General features: G+C 45.1%; 1 protein-coding gene across 1 annotated transcript in view; it reads left to right on the top strand.

Annotated features, from left to right (window-relative positions):
* The window catches only part of LOC123627409, a 76579-nt gene that overhangs the window by 7032 nt on the left and 49969 nt on the right, over window positions 1-19578 (top strand). Inside the window, exon 4 of the mRNA XM_045536948.1 lies at window positions 2900-3062. Within this exon, the coding sequence (XP_045392904.1) occupies window positions 2900-3062 (163 nt within the window). The remainder of the gene's footprint in view (window positions 1-2899; window positions 3063-19578) is intronic.

Raw genomic sequence — 19578 nt, 5'->3', positions numbered from 1 at the left:
TTTGTCAAAGAGAAAAAGCAAATACAAGATGTTTATGCTAACATTAAAATATAAGAAATAGTTCTGTACATGTAGGAAAATACCAAGCCTAGAAAAATGTGTCTGAATCACTACAAGCTCATCTGTGTTATAGAGACTCAACTGACAAAGAGAGTTGGTCAAATTTGATGTAAAATAAAAATGTGCCAATATTATTTTACCTTATATTGCATAGAGTTTATTTATGGCTGGTCCTCTATAGAAAGCTTAGTGCAAACCCTTCACTTTGGAAAAATAAAAAGGTATTAATAAATATTTATAGCTGAATAAATTGTGTGACTACTCAGAAGGCAGGTTTCATTGTTTATAAAGATGAAGGCAAAAAAACATTTAAAGCAGATAAAAATGTATTTAAAAAGTCACAGCATTATTAAAAAAACAAGTGACTTTTTCATGGAACTCACTTAGGAATTTAGTCTATTTATTAAATATTTTTACAAGGCTGATGTCAATTGTGATTACATTTATAAAATGCTTCCCCATCAGATGCCAGTTAATCCAGAGTTGCATTCAAATTTAAGAAAAGGCCAACTGTCTTTGCAGGAAGTACCATAGAAAACTGCAAAGGAAGCAAATCTTTAATGGCTAGAATGTGCAACTTTCCAGCTTTGAAGAGGGTCACAGATACTGTTGCGTCTTTCCTGTTGCAATGAGATTAGGAGCAGATACTGTTGCATCTTTCCTGTTACAATAAGATTAGGAGCAGATACTGTTGCATCTTTCCTGTTATAATAAGATTAGAAGTGTCACCTGATGCCCGCTGGAAGGATCAAAGCCAACTTTAAAAAATGGCTTAGGGAAAACTGTGACCTGTGCTATGTTTTGCGAAAGTGTTTGGTGATGGTGAAGCATGTGGAGGCTTTGAAGTAACCCCTGTCCAAATTGCACCAGCACAAAGTCTTAGAGTGATAAGTACTATTTCTCCTTCACACTCCATCTATACTTAGAACCTGCAAGAAAAAAAAAAGAATAGGATGAGATTGTCATGGAAGAGCGATTTGTCAGTAGCATTCAGAATATGTTTTCCTCTGTGATTAGCACGAGGAACAATGATAATGCTGAAATAAAACTTCTCCAGAAGATTAAGAAAAAAAAAAAAAGTACGTTGGAGCCTTTGACTTCAGAGTCTGATTCACTAATTGATTTTGCAGGAAAACAGCCACATTATACCCAATAGGTCAAGTAACATACGACACCTTCTTTATTATTAAGAAAAAGAGGTAAAATGGCCAGAAAAAGCTAGCTTATTTTCATTCAAGAGCTATTCATTGAGTGTTTTTTTTTTTTTATCACCAATGCATTTGCTACTTGTTGAATAAATGAATGAAAACAACAGTAAAAAACCAACCAACCAAACAAACAAAAAACCAGACAGCCATAAATGCCGCTATCAGAGTTCCAAAAGGTAGTGTTTACTTTCAGCCTGAAGGGTTCAGGGAAGGATTCCTGCAGGTCCCATTGGATGGCCTGGAAGATAAGTAAAGTGTAAAAGCTCACAGTTGGTGGAACAGCATTTTAGGTAAGGAAAGGTGAAAGAGCAGACGCTAAAGCACAGAGGATCAAAGGCTCCTGCAGACAGGAGGTCTTGGACCAATGAGGCCAGATCTCCAGGGCCTGGCAGACCGGGCTGAAGAGTTCCTTCTTGACTCCGTAAGGCCGTGGGGAGTCCTTGAAGGTGTCAGAGCAGGGGGACGACACCATTGGGGCCACCTTAGGGCCCGGCTTTAGGAAGATTTGCCCGGCAGCAGTGGCCGGGCTGTGCTGGAGGCAGAAGCAGCTGCAGGAAAATCAATAGGGGGCAGTTGGCCCGGTGTAGACGGCCTAACCAGGGCCTGTGTTAGCCTGGGGACCAGGCAGACAGGTGGGGGATGAAAGTGAGAAATAGGTCACCCCCAGACCTGTCAGATCTGCAGCTGCGCAGGTGTGGGGACAGGGGTGAGGCAGGAATGAAATCCACGCTGTGTCATTCAGCCTGTGATGACGGTGCCTTTCACAGAAGCAGGGAAGGAAGTTTGGGGTGAAAGATGAGGGATTTCAATCCAACGGGCAGTGGAGAATACAGCCCTCGAGCTCAGGCAGACGGGCGGTGCATAATAAGTAGGTGTGGGTTGATTAATTCCCACCCCTGCTCCTGAAAGAGGGAGGAGCCAACGTGAGTTGGAGGCAGGAGGCGGGGAGGTGGGCCATGAGTGTGTCCCCGGAGAAGGGAGGGGCGAGCAGAGTTCCTGCAGGTGCCACAGCCGGGAGGACCAAAGTCTTGCTCAGAGCCAGGCTGCCAGGGCTTGACCACTGGCATCTCTCGACGGTGCCCCTTCCCTGCCTGTCCTTGTCCTTCCTCTCGCACAGGGTCCAGGGTCTGAGTCCAGTTCCGCAGCATCTGAGCCAAGTGCAGCTCCCTCCTTCCCTCCTCTTACCTCCTGCGAGACAGCAGTCCCCCTGTGAGCCATCAGCCGCTGGGGCACCCTACCCACTTGTCGTCTGCTTTGCCACGCTCCAAACATTGTGGCTCTGAGGTCGTCCTCCTCCTGGGAAGCGAAATGCACCGTTGGGTTCCAGCGATGCTCTGGGAAGCTTCTTTCTGCAGCTGCTCCGGGGTTCCGGCTGCCGGTTTTAGGGGAGAGGGTTTTCTGCTGCTCTGTGCTAGGAGTGCAAGGTCCAGATACCATCGGCTCATTTTCTCCGTGCACACGGGGCAGCCGGCTCTGTGCGTGTCGGGACAGTTGCCCGGGCACCGAGCAGGGGGCTTGGAAACATAAACCAGGCCCCCAGAAACAGGAAGGAGGAAGACCAAGAGGGTTCTTCAATCATTCGTTTCAGTCTGGTAGGAAATAAGGGCTGTGCCTGTGTTCTCTCTTTGCAGCCTGCAATCAGCACTAGAAAAAGAAACAAGAAGAAAAGTCTTAAGAAAAAGAGCCATGAAAACTCCTTCTTCTGGAATAGTCCTTCAGAAGTCAAGGCAGGTTGCCTGCACCCCCATGAGCTGTGCGGCACAGACTCGGAAGAGGAGCCTAAACTGGAATCAGGTGGGTTTAAATCTGCCCCTCAGTGGCTGCCAGACCAAGAATAGGTTATCGAAAGTTTACAATTCTTAGTTTCCTCATTTGTTGACGAGAGATAACCGAGCACCCGTCTCAAAGGGCCGATGTGAAACTAGAAGGAGGTAAGTACATGCTCAATAAATGGGACCTATTATTGCTGTATTTATTATTATCTCTGGGTAGAGTTTCTCGTAAACCGTTTGAGGGACTTTCCGCACACAGAGCACAGGGGATGTGGGGCTGGCATCCTCTCTGATTTATAGAAAAATATTTTGCTGTTTGTTTCTTTTCTGGGCTACAGAAAAGCTACAACCCTGAGCCAGGAATTTTGTCCCAGGCCTAAACAGTTATAGCTTTAAATTCCAGAGCTCGGCCGGGCGCGGTGGCTCACGCCTGTAATCCTAGCTCTGGGAGGCCGAGGCGGGTGGATCGCTCGAGGTCAGGAGTTCGAGACCAGCCTGAGCAAGAGTGAGACCCCGTCTCTACTAAAAATAGAAAGAAATTATCTGGCCAACTAAAAAATATATATACAAAAAAATTAGCCGGGCATGGTGGCTCATGCCTGTAGTCCCAGCTACTAGGGAGGCTGAGGCAGTAGGATCGCTTAAGCCCAGGAGTTTGAGGTTGCTGTGAGCTAGGCTGATGCCACGGCACTCACTCTAGCCCGGGCAACAAAGTGACACTCTGTCTCAAAAAAAAAAAAAATAAATTCCAGAGCTCTAAAGCAGATTAGGGGGAGCCCTGAAGCGTGGGGTGCTACCTAGGCAGATAGTGTTGTGATAACTCTTAACAGGACGTCTCCGGCTGAGAGAATGCCATGGTGCTTGGTCGGCACGAACAACGTGAGCAAAATGGTGGAATGGGCAGAGCTCATCTTTAGAAGTTATTCCACTTTTTAATTTCATCCCCTTAATTCATATTGGCAGCTGTAGACTTCCAACTCTCTTTTTCTGCTTCCTGGACTTGCGTAAGATAACTAATACCTATTATTTTCTTGTTTTGTTTTGTATATGACTTATTTCAACCATTCAGAACATAGTATAATTTACACTTGTATACCCATCATGAAGATTTCATAGATACTAAAATTTTGCTACATTGGCTTCAGCTTCTACTTCTTCTATTCCTTCTTTTGCATAGTTATTTTGTAAAATATCAGATATAACTCAAAACTTCACTTTCCATTGCTTTTCTCTCTCTGCCCCCCCAGAGAAAACCATTGTCTTGTGATTAGTGTATCTCACTCCTATGAATTTTTTAAAAATAATTTTCTACATAAGGATATATTTGTAAATAACATAGTATTTACATTAATGTAACATCATCATAATATCCTTTTGCAACTTGCTTTTTCCACAGAACTTTATATTTTAAATGCTGTGAACATACTATAGTGTTTTCTTTTTCTACTGCTTTGAAGATTTTCTCTTGTCTCTTGTGTGCTTATGCAAGACTTATTCATAACAAAAAGCTTAAGAATGTGTCTTCCACGTTACTAGATACGCCAAATTCCTATTCAAAGTAGTTGTACCAATTTATATTCCCACCAGCATGCAATGAGTGTTTTCATTTCCCTATACTTTTGCCAATATTTGCTATTATCAGACTTTTAATTTTTTTTGCAAATTTTTGGGGAGTAAAATAGTATGATTTTATTTTAATATGCCTTTCCTGCTCACTCATGGATTTGAGAAGTTTTTATGTATTTATTGATAATTTGTATTTTTCTTTGTGATTTGACTGTTCCTGTCCATTGCATATTTTTCTGACGGGTACTTTGTCTTCCCACTGATCTGTAGGCATCACGTAACGTTAGTTATATCTTCTCCTTGTCTTGTTTTCTCTGCCTGTATAAAAGTTTAACGTTTTAAAATACTCATAGATATGAGTCTTTTTCTTTACAATGTGTGGGTTTTGTATAGTGTTTAACAAATTCTTCCCTGAGATAAGGAAATTGTGTATCTGTGATGGTCAAGTCTCGCTTCCGCTCGATGCCCTCCTTATTGCAGGGGGGGGTCCCTCACCAGCCCCGAAGTCTCCTTGTCTCAAAACCTTTCCTGACTCCTCCAGAAAGAATTAGGCTTTTGTCTTTCCATTGTCTCATTACATTCTGTTCATGTTGCCTTTCAATACTTTCTTCATTATACAATTCTTTGATTTTTTTGATTTGCACTTATTTCATCCAGAAATGCATATTGAGCATTTCCTGAGAGCCCGACACTCTCCTGAGCTCAGGGGACAGAGAAATAAATACAAGAGCCTGTCGCTGCCCTCGTGCAGCTCACATGCTAGCAGAGACATGCAGTAAACATGTGACAGGTACGTAGGTGTAGTGGCAGCAGGTGGTAGTAAGTGGAGAAGGACAACTGAAATGTAGGCTGTGATGACTAGTTTTGTATGTTAACTCAACCGGGACGCAGGGTGCCCAGATATTTGGTTAAACCTTATTCTGGGTGTATCTGGGAGGCTGTCTGTGGGTGAGTTAACATTTGAATCGGTAGACTCAGTAGAGCCTGGTCCCAGCCGTGCAAGGCATGAACAGAACAGAGGGGCTGAGTCCGGGAGAATTTTCTCTCTCCCTGTGTGCAGCTGGGAAATCCGTCTCTAACGCCGGTCGGACCTGGACTGGGACTGGAATCGCACCGTCCGCCCTCCTGGGTCTCCAGCTTGTCAGCTGCAGATCTTGGGACGTGTTAGCCTCCCTGAGCACAAGATCGATATCTGTATCTGTATCTGTGTCTGTGTCTATATCCGTCTCCCATTGGTCGTTCCCTGGAGAACCCTGACTACTACACGGGCTTAGGAAAGGTCATGCTGAGAACATGACGTTTGTGCTGAGCTCTGCAGAGTGAAAAGAAAAGTAGGAACCAGAAAACAATAATTCTAGCACAATGAAATAGGAGACCAAAGGCCTGAGGCTGAAGAGAGTGAGAAAGAAGCAGTTAGCCCGAGATTGGATCAGAGAGAGAAGCAAGAGCCGGGTCGTTTGGGTCTGATTGGTACGAATGGCGCCTGATGACTTTGCCTAAAAGCATCGCAGATGCTGAACGACTGGCCCTTGATGAATGTCTGTGTGGCAAATGAGTTAATGGAGATATAGTTATTTTCCAAATGGTGAAAGCAATTTGAAAACTCTAAAAAAAGAAAAACGATGGCACTGTTTTTGTCCTTATTCCTTGGTGATTTCCATGTAGAGGCCTGGCAGGTGGGGTGGACAGGACGGAGGCTGATAGAGGTCGGCCGTGTCACGTGTCGCGTAGGGACAGCAGAGGGTGACGGACGTGCAGCCTCCACACAAATGCATCTCCTGAATCTTCGCCGTGTGGGGTGTTTGCCTGTTGTCACAGAACGCGTGTGCTCTGGCGCAGGCCACATTCCCCAGGTATCACAAGCCGTGAATCCTCCAGTCGGCAAGGAGCAAGGAGGCTCCTCTTCGTCCCGGGGCGCGGCCGCAGCTTGACACAAGAGCACCCTCTTCTGTGCGGTTGGAGCCCCGGCCTCGTGCAGTGCCCCCCACGATGCCCCTCCCGGGGCTGGCACAGCTGAGCAAAAAAAAAAAGTCCTGATCAGTCTAATTCTCCTCCTCCAGTGTCCGGAGGGTCATGCAACGCAGAATCCCTCTGGAATTGCCTAGGAAGGAGGAAAAAACAGGAAAGCAGAGTTCAGGACCTTTTATGGAAAGGAGAAGGGAAGAGCTTTCTACGCAGTAAAATTCTGCCTTCTCCGACGGTACGGGGGTCCCCAGGACGCTCCGGGGAGCAGAGTGATGCCGGAGTCCACGCGGCAGAGAGACACACAGAGACTGGAAAAGAGGAACACGACCCAAGTCCTGCACGTGTACCAGATTGCGCCATGCTCTGTGTGTAATAACTTTGAGACAAGGGAATTGGGCTCTGGCGTAATTCTACGCTGCTTTCCGTGGACTTCATCAGGGCAGAATCCCCGGGACGGTGGAAGATTAACTACAGTTGGGCGCCTGCTACTCACTTAAATATTTATATGCAAATAAGCGTTGGCTTCCCGGGTCTTTCAGGGAAGGGAAAGGGTCAGCCTTTCAGCTGTTCCTGTCTTGCTTTACTGGTTATTTCAGGCAACTGTGGCCGCCGTGAGGGGAAGAGAGGACTCCCCCTCAGCCCAGGCAGATTCGCTGAAAGCTGAACTCACGATAAGGAAGATTAATAAGACTAAGAGCTTACAGATTACAGATTTTTGTACTGTGTGCACAGAGAGAATCGCAGAGTGATTGCCCAATATCCCAGTGGGGTCCAGCAGTTTATAAACCCTCATTTTAGAGGGGAGGGGAGATGAGGGGCGATAAATGGCCACTAGGGAGGTTGACCACACTTGGGAGGATGAATGAATGGGGGAAAGAGATTGATTTGTAAATGATTCTCTTTGGAAATTAAATCAACCTGAGAGACAGGAATTAACTTTAAAATGGGTTGGGCCAAATATGGTTACATTTTGGATCAACTGCAATATATTGAGATAACAGGGAGGAGAAGGAAAGTCAATTATTATTATTTTTTGACGGATCCATCTGGTTTTATGCAGATAGAGGGAAGCCCCTTCCAACACCTGGTGATCTCTAAGGGCCTTTAATTCAAAGTGCTGTTTATGTCAAGGAGTCATATTTTGGGATGAAATTCCCTAAGCTCCTTCAGCACAATAATACAGAAATGCGTGTGTTTGTGTTGCCAGTGTGCTGGCTGGCTCTGTATACTGTGTCTCAGCTGGGCTCGCTCGTGCGTCTGCGGCCGGCCGGGGTCCCCTAGGGGACTACGGACTTGGGGTACCCTGGGCTTGGGTGGTGCAGCTTCACTCCCCACGACTTTCGTCCTCCTCCCGGGGTGAGCTGTCTGTTCTGGGCATATTCTTCTCTCGTGGCGACGGCAGGAGTTCAAAGGTGCAAGTTCAAGCAGAAAGATGCGCTTCAAGAAGCACCGCGTCACGGATGCGGCATCCCGTTGCTCAAAACAACTCACAGGGCCAAGTTCACCACTGAGGGAGCTGGGAATTCTATTCCTCCTATGGGCTGTGGGAGGAGGTGAATATTTCTGAACGTTAATCTGATCTACCACCCAGAACCTGTCTTGTAAAGTGAGTAGAGGCCGGACACGTTAGCATGAGAGCGAGAAGAGCCCAGGACACAGAGTCCCGGGTCTGGGCCGTTGAACTGCTGCCTAACTCAGTTATTCCGGAAGAGGACGCCATGAGGTTGATAAGATCCACGTCATTTTGCACAGGGAGATGCCAAGGCTAGGGGCAGACGCATCGCAGCGCTGAAGATACCTTATCCGGGAAGTTGCGGTGTCGGACTTGAACCCAGTTCTGTCCTGTCCCGAATCCTACGCTCTTCACCACCGAGACTAAGATCTAGAAACTCCCCTGGGAGGTGGCCCTGCCGGGTCTCAGTTTTTCTCTTTAGCTCGACGTAGAACAAATGTAACTCCTTTTGCAGAAGTCTGTGTTCCGTGTTCTGGAATCGGCTCCCCTGTCTTCTCTCCTGGAGTCCTTGAGGCCGAGCCCACGCTCCGCCCGTCCGTGCAGCCCCCTTCTGGGGTGGCCTCTGCTCGGGCTGGAGCACCTGCTTTCCCCCCACCGTCCTGGGTGTCTGAGGATTGCAAGAACACGGCAGCTTCACAGATCTGGATAAAAACCCTCAGAGAAGACTCTCACGAAGGAGCAGAGTTCAGAATGAAGACAGATGACAGGTGGCAGGAAAAGAAAAAAAAAGGAAGATAGAGACCTGGAGAAAGGTGAGCAAACGTGGCTGGCGAAAACATCAGGTTGTGTTTTTAGACACACTGGTCACACCCTACCTGGATAGTCAGTTGAGAGAGACACGTTTAAAAAAACAAAGAAATAGAAAACAGAAATACTTAGAGCCGACCAATTAGAATGATGGGGCAATCCAAAATCCTGTCACGGGAAGAATGTCTGAACACATTCAGGCACCCCAGCCGGGAAAGAGAGGATTTCAGAGCGAGGCAGGAGCTCTGCTAAAGCATAAGGGCCGCCATGTTGGAAAAGGGACGAGGGCTCAGGAGGCAGAACCGGTCTTAAAGGACAGAAGCTGAGGATTTCGAAGCAGGAAATGTCAGAGCTGCCCAGCGTGGCTCAGATTCCCCCGGGAGGCGGCAAATCGTGCTGAAGTTTAAAGAAAGGGTGGACAGTCGCTTCACAGGGAAGTGGTCAAACAGACGCAAACTGAAGGACGCTTTGGACAAGCTGAACTTCAGTAGCCTTTCCGGATTTGGAAATTCCATCACATTGAGGAAAATAGCTTTTTATGATTAATAATAAAAATATAATAACTATCATAGGAATGCTTTATTCGTCTATCATGCTTTATAGTTTGGAATATGCCATCACGTCCTCAAAACAGTTCTGCGAGGCGGGTAAAATAGGCCTCTGGTTTCCATTTGGCACATGAGGAACTGAGAGGCTCAGAGAGTGGAGTGACGTCCCCAGGGACACGCAGTGAGTGGAAGAATTAAGACGAGCCCCCAAGAGACGATTGCACGCTGTCCTCTTGCTGCCAGATTTGATCACGAGGAAAAAGTTAATGGCCGTTCTAGGTGTCGCTGGAGGAGGGAATAGCTGAGTCATCGGCGATTGAACCGGGGAGGTCAGTGGGGACTCGGGGGTTCTCCGGGTCATTTCTCCTTTTATAATCGAATAAGGGCGCATCAGTGAGCTCCAGCAAGCCAGTGCACATTCTTCTGCAGCCACACGCTCTGCAGGGGCTTTGCTTTGCTTTGCGTCTTTCCCGGGACGTGGCAAGAAAAGGGCTTCCTTGTGGCACCACGTGACTCAAGGCAGAGAAATCCATCTGGGAGCACGTTCTTGCCCAGATTTTAAAACAGAGCTTTGATTTGCTTTACATAGTTTTTCCCTGTTCTCACCATTGAGGGCAGTAGCTCCCCAATCCTGTGTGTGTGTGTATTAATATATGCTTTGTGTGTATATATATGTTTTCTGCAATCTCACCTTAGATTGTGTTGCAACATCCAGAGATTTGCAGCATCACTCTCCCCCCTTCCCTTCCCTCCAGCTCACCCCGGGCTGGACGAGGGGCAGCAGGAAAAGACGACCTCAGCTCCCCCCGATCCCCCCGACTCCGCACCCCCCGCCCCTCACCCCCTCTCTGCGGTGGGTGTCTCTTCGCTGGGCACCGTCCGGCTCCAGTGACCCTGAAGCCGAAATTCCCAGACGGGCTCAGGACACTTGTTCCCAGGTAATTTCTCAGCTCCCTATCAGCATTCAACAGCCTTGACTTCCCGGACTGAAAGGAGACCAATTAAAATGACAAATCTCACGTGGATTTATTACCACTTGGGTGAGGACGATAAACAACCGTGACATTGCTAATGCGTTTGGTTCTCTCTCCCCCCCTTTCCCGGTGACAGAGACAGTGGGGAATGGTGACAGCGGCACCGTGAGTCCTCTCTGCCCTTCCTTGCCATCCGGGTCACCTCACCTCGTCCCCATCCCAGCCCCCGTCCCCTGCCGTCGAGCGAGGGAGCCCCTGCCAGGGTGGGACAAGTCAGGTGGCCGAGGGCTTTCTCGCCCCCTGCGTCCAGCCCCAGGGCAGCACGGAGGCCACTGCCCCCGTCTGCGTTTCGCAGATGAGAAGACTGAGGTCCTGAGAGGTTAAGTGACTAACTTGAAGTCACACAGCTGCCGGACAGATTATTTATTACACTCTGTCACTGGAAGGCACCAATGCTACTTTGCTCCCCACAAGCGTTACGTTTTAGCGGTTAAAGTACTCGAGCGAAGCTACTTAGCAAACGTCTGCTGAGCACCGGCTGGGAGCAGACGCTGCTCTCAGGGCTCGGAGATGAGGGACACGGTCGAAATGGGGTCCTCCTTCAAGAGAGGAGCAGGGAACCTCTGATCTAACTCTGGGGACCCCAGTGCCACTCCATGGCCGGATGTGTTGGCACAAGGGACCAGAGACACCCGATGTCCTAGTGTGCTAAAGTACAACCTTCATTGTTTTACGTCGTTTTTTCATTTATTCACTTAGACCCTCTCTTGACCTCACGCCTTCTCTTGCTGCCATCTCATTTCTCTTCCTTTCATGCTAAAATCCCCGTAGCATGAATACGTCCTTCCAGCCTCCTATTCCTTTGTAGTGAGTACTCTTTAGCACTAGTACTATGCATTTAAATTACACAATATCAAGTTTCTGCACAAAAGTCCCTTCCAAAGATTGCCTGTGACAAACCAATCTAATAATATTTATCCCCCAACACTGAATTCTCTCTACCCTATTACCCTGTTTTCTTCTCTTTATAGCTCTTACCGCTCTTTGAAATTATCTTGTTTGGTTATTAGTTTACTGCCTGCCTCTCCCTCTGCAAGGACTAGTTGTAAACTTAGGGGGAACTAAGTTGTGAACGCAGCGGGAACGTAGAAGGAAATCAAGAAATACTTGTTGAATAAGTGAAGGACAAATGTCCCCATTCCAGGCAGCAATTAATCACCCTCCACTGTCTTATGCAAATCTATCTATCCAAAATCATCAGTGATTTCTCTATTATGCGTCCTATCATTCAGTCCTATGAGGCTGCTTAAGGATTACTGAAAATAGGTATAAACTATCTAACCAGTCACCTGGTAGGCACAAAATAAAAGCTAGCTACTATATAGCAATTATTTAAGGGGCAAGGAATATTTCTGTCCTCCCAAGACCTCAGTGCTATTCTGAACACTATGAAACATCATTAGTGAATAAAATAACATTATTTATTGATGATAATTGTTATGCGAGTAGCTGAGGTAAGAGAGATCCAGATAATTGCAAGCAAGTAGTCTGGGTATTGATAACCTACTTGGGTTAAAACCCCTATGAAAATTAACTGCCAGTGTGACTTGAATAATTGAAGATGCATTTGCTTAGAAGGACAATATAATAATAATTGTTATATATCATTATCACTAACATTTACGGAACTCCAGTTACATGAAAGTAACTTACACCCAGGGTCTCATTTGATTCCCACACAACCTTCGGAATTATTATAATCCCTCCATTACAGATGACGAAAGGACTTTAGGGAGGTGATGTCACATGAAGAGTCACAGAGATGGGAAATGAACAAGTCTAGACTTGAACCCAAGCCTGTCTGTCGGTAAAGCTCATTCTTTTAGTGTTTCTATAATGCTGGCATAGTAAACTTCTAACTTGTGTGAAGTTGACGATTTTACCAAAGCCTATAGGATACAGTGGTAGTTTTTCAAATTTGGAGACAGTGGGCTTGGAGCTACCCTGAGCTGCCTCATTTGGGAAGACGGAGCGAAGACCGAGGGGGGCAAGGAGCTTTGCAGGGTTATCTCGGGAGTGTCTGGAGGACGGAGTGAGGCGATGATTGAAGATGATTCCTGCTGCAGGATGAGCTGCAGTTCTCTCATTGGATCTGTGCCAGGGCAGTTCCCCAGGGCACTGACAGTCAGGCGCTTGGTGGAGCTGCTATGTAGAGGAATGAGAGCTCATTGCAGAATACATTTCGGGAAATCAGCCTTGCGTGTTCCTCAGCCGGCATGCACATTCTCTCCTGGGTTTCATGCCTGGCATAAAGGCGTGTCCCCTTTCATATGGGAACCTGCTTGAAGGGTCAGCTCCAGCCTTTGTCCAACACCATGACTGAGAGACACTGTCTTGAATGACAGAAACCTTGTCATTTCAAGCTTCCTTAAGAAAATGGGGGATAGAGCAAACGGTAGACTTGAATACCTTCCAAAGAAGTAAAAAAATTATATATGTGACCCAGGGCAGGTTGATAAAGGATTTAAAAAGTGCTTTCCACAGAGTTTAGAGACCCCTTGAAATTCTGATGCCTCATTGCAGATACCGTGTTTTTGTTTGTTGGGAACAATTTGCTTCCATGAGTGTAACAAATTCCCTCTCCTTAGAATAACAACAAAAACAGGTCCGAGAAGGCCTGAGGCCTAGTTAGGATGGACTGAGTCATTGTCACCTGAGACATCATGACTTTTTTCATAACCAGTTCACAGAGAAAAACGGTTGACAGTCAGGCCTGGTGCTTATCCACTCGCTGGTGTTGGAGCGGGTCAGTGTGAGACCTTCAGCTTCGGATTATGCCGCAGACAGTTGATCGTGTCCAGTGGTTAGAAATATCCAGGATGCACCTTGGTGTCGGGTTGGGGTCGGGGAGAAAGAGAATCGATTAAATCCTTCAGAAAAAGACTCGTACAGACAGTGTAACAAATTTAAAACTATCTTTGTCCGAGGTGGAAATAAATCCATGATCACTAAAAATGTGTAAATTTAGCCAATCAGAAAAATTGCTTCCCAAATGCTCTTTCTGAAGAGGGTGGCTTTGCCCCAGGGCACTTCCCCGATGCTTGTGGACCCCTCTGACAGATGTCACCATCTGGGAGGCATCGTTTAAAACCCGCCGTGTGTGGTGCAGCGGAAACTTGCCTCTGCTGCCTTCCCCTCTCTCCTGCCAGCCTCAGCGAAGCCCGTTTGTCTCATCGCGGGAAATGATGTTGCTTTCTTACAGTAAAGACGTACAATGTTTGCTCTCCAGTGTGAAATTGCACAGTCCGGCCCATTTCCTACTGCGTCTTTCTCATCATTATCTAAAAATGCTGTCGTTTTCGAGATTACATTGTATGTGTGTGACATTCCCTTGGAATGTCACCGGTCAGACCTGTCAGGACAAAATTCTCCCCCCTCCCACCCCACACATTCCCATTGAAGACAAGGGTCAGGGAAAAGCCAGTTCTCTGATATTCATCGTGGGTTTTTGTTATATTTTGAATAACATAACACATTTCTGACAACTAAAAATAGAGCCTGAGGGAAAGAGGCAAGTGAAGGATAATATTAGGATTTTCATTTTGAGACCCTGGATAGGGCAGGATGAAGGAGGCATAAGTGTAGAAGAAAACTGGACATCTTGAGTTTGAGACATCAGTTAGATATCCCAGGGGTGACGATAAATAGATGATTGGGTATTTCACTGTGGAGTGAGCAAGTGAAGTCTGGACTTGTACGTTTGGAAGGTCATCCATGTACAGATAATACTTAAACCCTTTGAGTGGATGAGGTCACCAGAGTGAATGAAGATTAAAAGAGAGATGAGCCCCAACGATTGACCCCAGAGTACTTTACTATGAAGAGGGAAAGAGAAAGATGAGAAAATAGCAAAGTGGATTGAGAAGGAGTGTCCGCAACTTAGGAGGAAAACCAAGAGTGTGTTATTTTGGAAGTAGAGAAAGTATTTAAAAACTAGAAGTGATCCATCATCTCAAATGCTGTCAATTGGCCGAGTTAGATAAGATCAATGATAATTGGCCATCGAATTTGGCAATAAGGAGTTCATCGGTGACACTGACATTTCCTGTGGAAAGGTGGGGGGTGGGACTCAACTGCAGAGTAGAAGAGAACGGAACAGCCAGGATAGAAAACAACTCTCAGGGGCGTTTAGTTGCACGGGAAAGTTGAGTGAGTCAAGAAGGTGCTACTTTAAGACAGAAATGACCCAGGAAGGAGGAAGGAGAAGGCAGAATCTCTGCTCCACCCTTGAGTGGACCAAAGAAACTGCCTCTAGATAGGAATTAAAGTTACTTTTTTTTTTTTTCTTAAGCCTTGAAATCCTTTTAGGATCATTCCACCAGCTTCAACAATGATACATCCTTTTTATTAAAATTAGAGGGGGGGGCTCTCCTTAAAAAACTCTCAGTCCCACAAAAGGACTGAGGTTAAGACATGAATCGAGGAGGTTAGTGGTTGGTGGTGGTGAGAAGCAGAAGAGACACAACGAGAGGTTTGTTCTGGTTTTCAGAGCACCTCACTGAGGCCCCAGCTGCTGGGTAGTTGTGTGCTCGGGTCACAAAATGGACCAGACGGAGACCGTGTGAGTCCTCACTCACACTGGGCCAAATTCTCTGTGCAACTAGAAAAAGACTGCCAAGTACACATTGTGCTAGTAGTTTGCTAGCATCTTTATCTTCATATATGTATATATGAGTAATTATCATTCTAATGAGACAATCTGGTAGGACTACGGACACCCCTTTTCAAATATTTCCCAGCCTGCCCAACCTGTATGTCCATGTTCAGAGCAACATGGGTCCACTTGACATTTCTAATTACACCTGCATCTTCCCGACTCCTGCAATTTCTTACACTTGCAAATCCTCCCATCTTCTTTCAGCGCCCCACTTAAATTTACTCTTTGTGAAGGCTTCCATAAGCATCACCCCAAAGTGAGCTCTTCTTTAGGCTTCTAGAGCATTCTTTCTGCAGCGCTCGTTCGGCATTTGTAATGCGATGTTTTGCTTTAGTGACGTGTGTAAAGTTTTTATTCTATTTTTGTGATAAAACACCATGGCCCTAAGGAAAAATATTTCTTTCCTAGTGTAGCAGTCAATGTGTTAAAAGTTTAGGATTGAGGCCGGGCGCGGTGGCTCACGCCTGTAATCCTAGCTCTGGGAGGCCGAGGCGGGTGGATCACTCGAGGTCAGGAGTTCGAGACCAGCCTGAGCAAGAGTGAGACCCCGTCTCTACTAAAAAAATAGAAAGAAATTATCTGGCCAACTAAAATATATATATACAAAAAATTAGCCGGGCATGGTGGCGCATGCCTGTAGTCCCAGCTACTAGGGAGGCTGAGGCAGTAGGATCGCTTGAGCCCAGGAGTCTGAGGTTGCTGTGAGCTAGGCTGATGCCACGGCACTCACTCTAGCCCGGGCAACATAGCGAGACTCTGTTTCAAAAAAAAAAAAAAAAAAAAAAAGTTTAGGATTGAAAGAGATTTCGTGGCCTCTTTTCATTCACCCTCACCAGAGTCTTGGTGGTTTAAAAGAAGCACTTCCAGAATGTCCGATACAGAGAAAATAAAAAGCATATTAAATCCCCGGCAAGGCTGCTGTAGTCTGAGTTACATTTTATTTTAGGAACACAGAGGCTAAGATACCCTTAGAAGCCTTGGCCCATTAGGGATGTAATAAACCCCTTCCTTTTTTTAGCCTCTTCCCTGAAGTAACTGAAACTCCTTCTCATGGTTACATGAGTCTAATAGTACAATATCTCAGTGAGGAAAATTTCTACTTATACACCAGTTAAGCCTAGCCGTTTCTGGCAATGACTTAGTTTGGACCAAGGCTAGTCGTCCCTAAGTTTTGGAGAAGACTAGCTTTCTAAAAGGGCATCTTTCTGAGTTTTGTTTGAGGAAAACTCAGCACTTGATTGCTTTCTCAGAAGCTTCTCTGAGTTAGTTTTTCATTAGCGTGTGAAAGAACGCAGTCTGACCACAAAGCTACCTGGAAGCATTTCTCTACTGATACACTGAAAAACTTGGCTGGGAAGACTTGATATGAAATTATTTGGCACTGTTTACAAGTGAGTAAATGATCTACAACCACAGAGTTTTTAAAAAATGGAGAGGAAAACAGATTATATAGGACCTATTTTCATGCTGGCATTCCCTATCACACAAAACACTACATATTGGCTCTTTTATTACTAGTTTATTTCGTGCAATTATCTGAAATCATACATCATTTTGTTTGGAAATTTATTTTACATTCTGACCAGAACTAGGCTTGGAATAAGGAGAAAAAAACAAAAAAACCAAAAAACCAACTAAATTTATTCCTAGAAGGTATAAAAAAAGTTCTGTTTGTCTGATCCAGAGTAATTTCTGAACAAAGGTATAGTTCTTGTTTAGGTGGAAATACCCATTTATTGTTCTAAGATGTTGGAACACTAAGGAACAAGGTTATATGGTTATAGCTGGCAGTAATTACCTGAAAACTACTTTCGTATCTATATATAACAATTGGTTTTTTCAGAATAAACATAGAAAGATCGAAAGAAGCTCTTCTCCAGTCCCCCAACTTCTTTTCTCTTTATAAATCCATGGATAAGTCTCAATTCTTTTTAACTCGCTCGAAAAAATCCAAGAGAAGTGTATCTACCAGTTTAATAAGCAAGTATCGAAAAGAATAGAGTCTTGTATCTTGGGGAACTGGAAAGGTCTCTCAGTGTAATCTCTCTCAGCCGACAAGAGGACCAGAGATATTTCCAGATCACTAAATTTGATGGAGAAACTCAAAATTAAGATTCTTACCTCTAGTTTACAGGCAATGAGAGCACAGGTGTGTTTCACTTGAAGGAAATCTGATACACATGAAACTTTAATTCAAGCAGTGGTTGCTCAAATTACAAAATGATTCTTTACTAAGTGGAAAGTTTTCAATAGATATTTGTTACTATTAGTTTCTCGAGAGAGGGGGTGTTTCAAAAGAAGACAAAGAAGTTCATAGCTATGATAAGTGGGGGATTAGACATCACTCATTGAAGATAAATCTGAAGGTGAACTGCCTCTGAAACTAGACCATAAACGCTTAGGAAAAAAATCTGGTTAATCAAAATGGGATTTGCTGTAACTAGTTTATAAAATGAGACACATCCAAATTGTCTTCCTTATTGCAACAGTATCTGTGCCCTTGCCCTGCCAGCTCTCCCCAAACAACCGTTAATAACTTGGTCCCACGAAAAGCAATACTGTATCTCTAGCTTGTGTGTGGGGCCGGTTGCCTAGCATCGCAGTAAATTCTACACAACAGTTGGCAGCTGGATCAGGCCAGCTCGGCTAAATGAATTAAGCAATCACATAATACTGCAGGGCATATTAAGGAGGAATGTCCAAATTAGACCACTTGATACTCCCTTCTCACGGGCCGACTTCCCCCCGTTTAATGCTTTGGCTGAACAGGCTGTAATTCGATATTAAACAAGGTTCTTATTAAGTAGATACAATGAAATAATGCTGAGTTTTTGTTGCATTAGTGGAGCTAAATGCATTTTATTAGCACTCATTAGGAGAAGGAAAAACCTGGAGCTAAGGAATCATTAGCCAAAAGCGGCCCCTGTGAGGCGGAGCGATTAAACTGCTTGGGGCCAGCGACCAGGGTCTGGGCCACACACAGCAGATTCTGCAAGCCTGTCCTCTCTCCTCCACGGCGAAACTGTCTGAGCACAGTTGGGGGAAGAAATGATAGGTCCAACTGCAGGTCAGCCGAAAATATGTGCTGCTTGCTAGAGCCGTTAATTTGACAAAAGGCAGAAGCCTCAGAGAGAAAGCATGATTATGATTTATGTTTTAGATTTGAAAGGAAGTCTCTTACTTTTGGGGACTTAGAAAAAAAAAATGCTACTGGCTGTCCAGTTTTGAAGGACACGTCATGAAAATTGCTTTTATTCTGCTTGTAGGGGGGGGAAAAACACATCGAGTGGAACCATTTATACATAAAATGAACTTTATTTCTTAAGCTTCTCATTAGCAATGCCCACCACAGAAGAAGAAAATCTTTATAATTTAGCCAATCTGAGTAGCTTTACTCAACCATAGTTCAAGTTCATGTTCTAAATGACTTCACAGAAGTCTCTTTAAGGCCTTCTCTTATCATTAACACTCAAAATACACAGGGACAAGGGCTGGGCCCGAAGGGACTTAAGTGAGATGTTTATACACACACACCCCATAGCTCTAGTTTCCCCAAAAAGTAAAAAAAAAAAAAAGAAAGAAAAAGAAAACGAAGACATTTTGAAGAGCTATTCTTGCTTAATTAAAATTCACTAAACATAATTTTGAGCTAAATGGTTGTATGATAATAAGTTTCAAATACTGCTGTAACTTCAGAAATTGGGAGTTTGCCTGGGCTGTTGTCTCTGTGATGCGACAGATTGTGACCAGTTCTGTGAAATGTGCCCAGTTACTGGCCTATTCTTAACTCTTACGACATTTCTACTCACAAATTTTTGTCTCTTGGGTTCTAACCTCCTATTTCCCGTAGTCTGCCGGAGAGGTACTTCCGGCTGTTCTAGAAACCTAGTATGTTCCAAACCACCTCCAGCTTCAGTCCTCCTAAGATCCTCCTGTTCTCCCTTTGGAAAACAGCCACCAAGTTAATTTTCGGGGAGCACGTCTCCAGATGGGACAATTTTTCTTACCTAAAGTCTCAGTGGGACTGATCGTCCCGATACGTAAAATGAGCGTGATACACATGATGTAGCACAGCACCGCAGGGTTCAAGCAAGATGTTACGTCGAGCCTCCTGCTCTGGAGTTACCACATGGGCAGTGCACAGCGCAAGTATTTGTTGTCTGGTGTCCACACTCTTTTCTTTGGCCAAGCTACGCTGTTTATGGCTTTCCATACACGCCCCTCGTAATTCACTTTCCTTTGCCTTTTCTCATTCAGTTCTCCTGGCCTGGAGTGCGGGGCCCTCACCCACTCACATTCCAGTTCTGTCCACCCTCTGGGACTCACGTTAAGCCTTTCCGTACTCTCTGGTTGTAAAATTTATTATCATCCCTACTCTCAACAACTACAGCACTTCAGTTAGGGTTCTTTAATTATTCTTGCAATTTTCTTATCAGTTTGCTAAACGCTGACAGTTAAGGGAAAGATTTACATCTAATTTATCTTCATATCTATTCTCTCATAATGAC

The sequence above is a fragment of the Lemur catta genome, chromosome 25 (assembly GCF_020740605.2).
Source record: "Lemur catta isolate mLemCat1 chromosome 25, mLemCat1.pri, whole genome shotgun sequence".
In the NCBI taxonomy this organism is placed as follows: Eukaryota; Metazoa; Chordata; class Mammalia; order Primates; family Lemuridae; genus Lemur; species Lemur catta.
The sequence above is the reverse complement of the archived record's forward strand: the minus strand, read 5'-3'. Positions and strand labels throughout refer to the sequence as shown.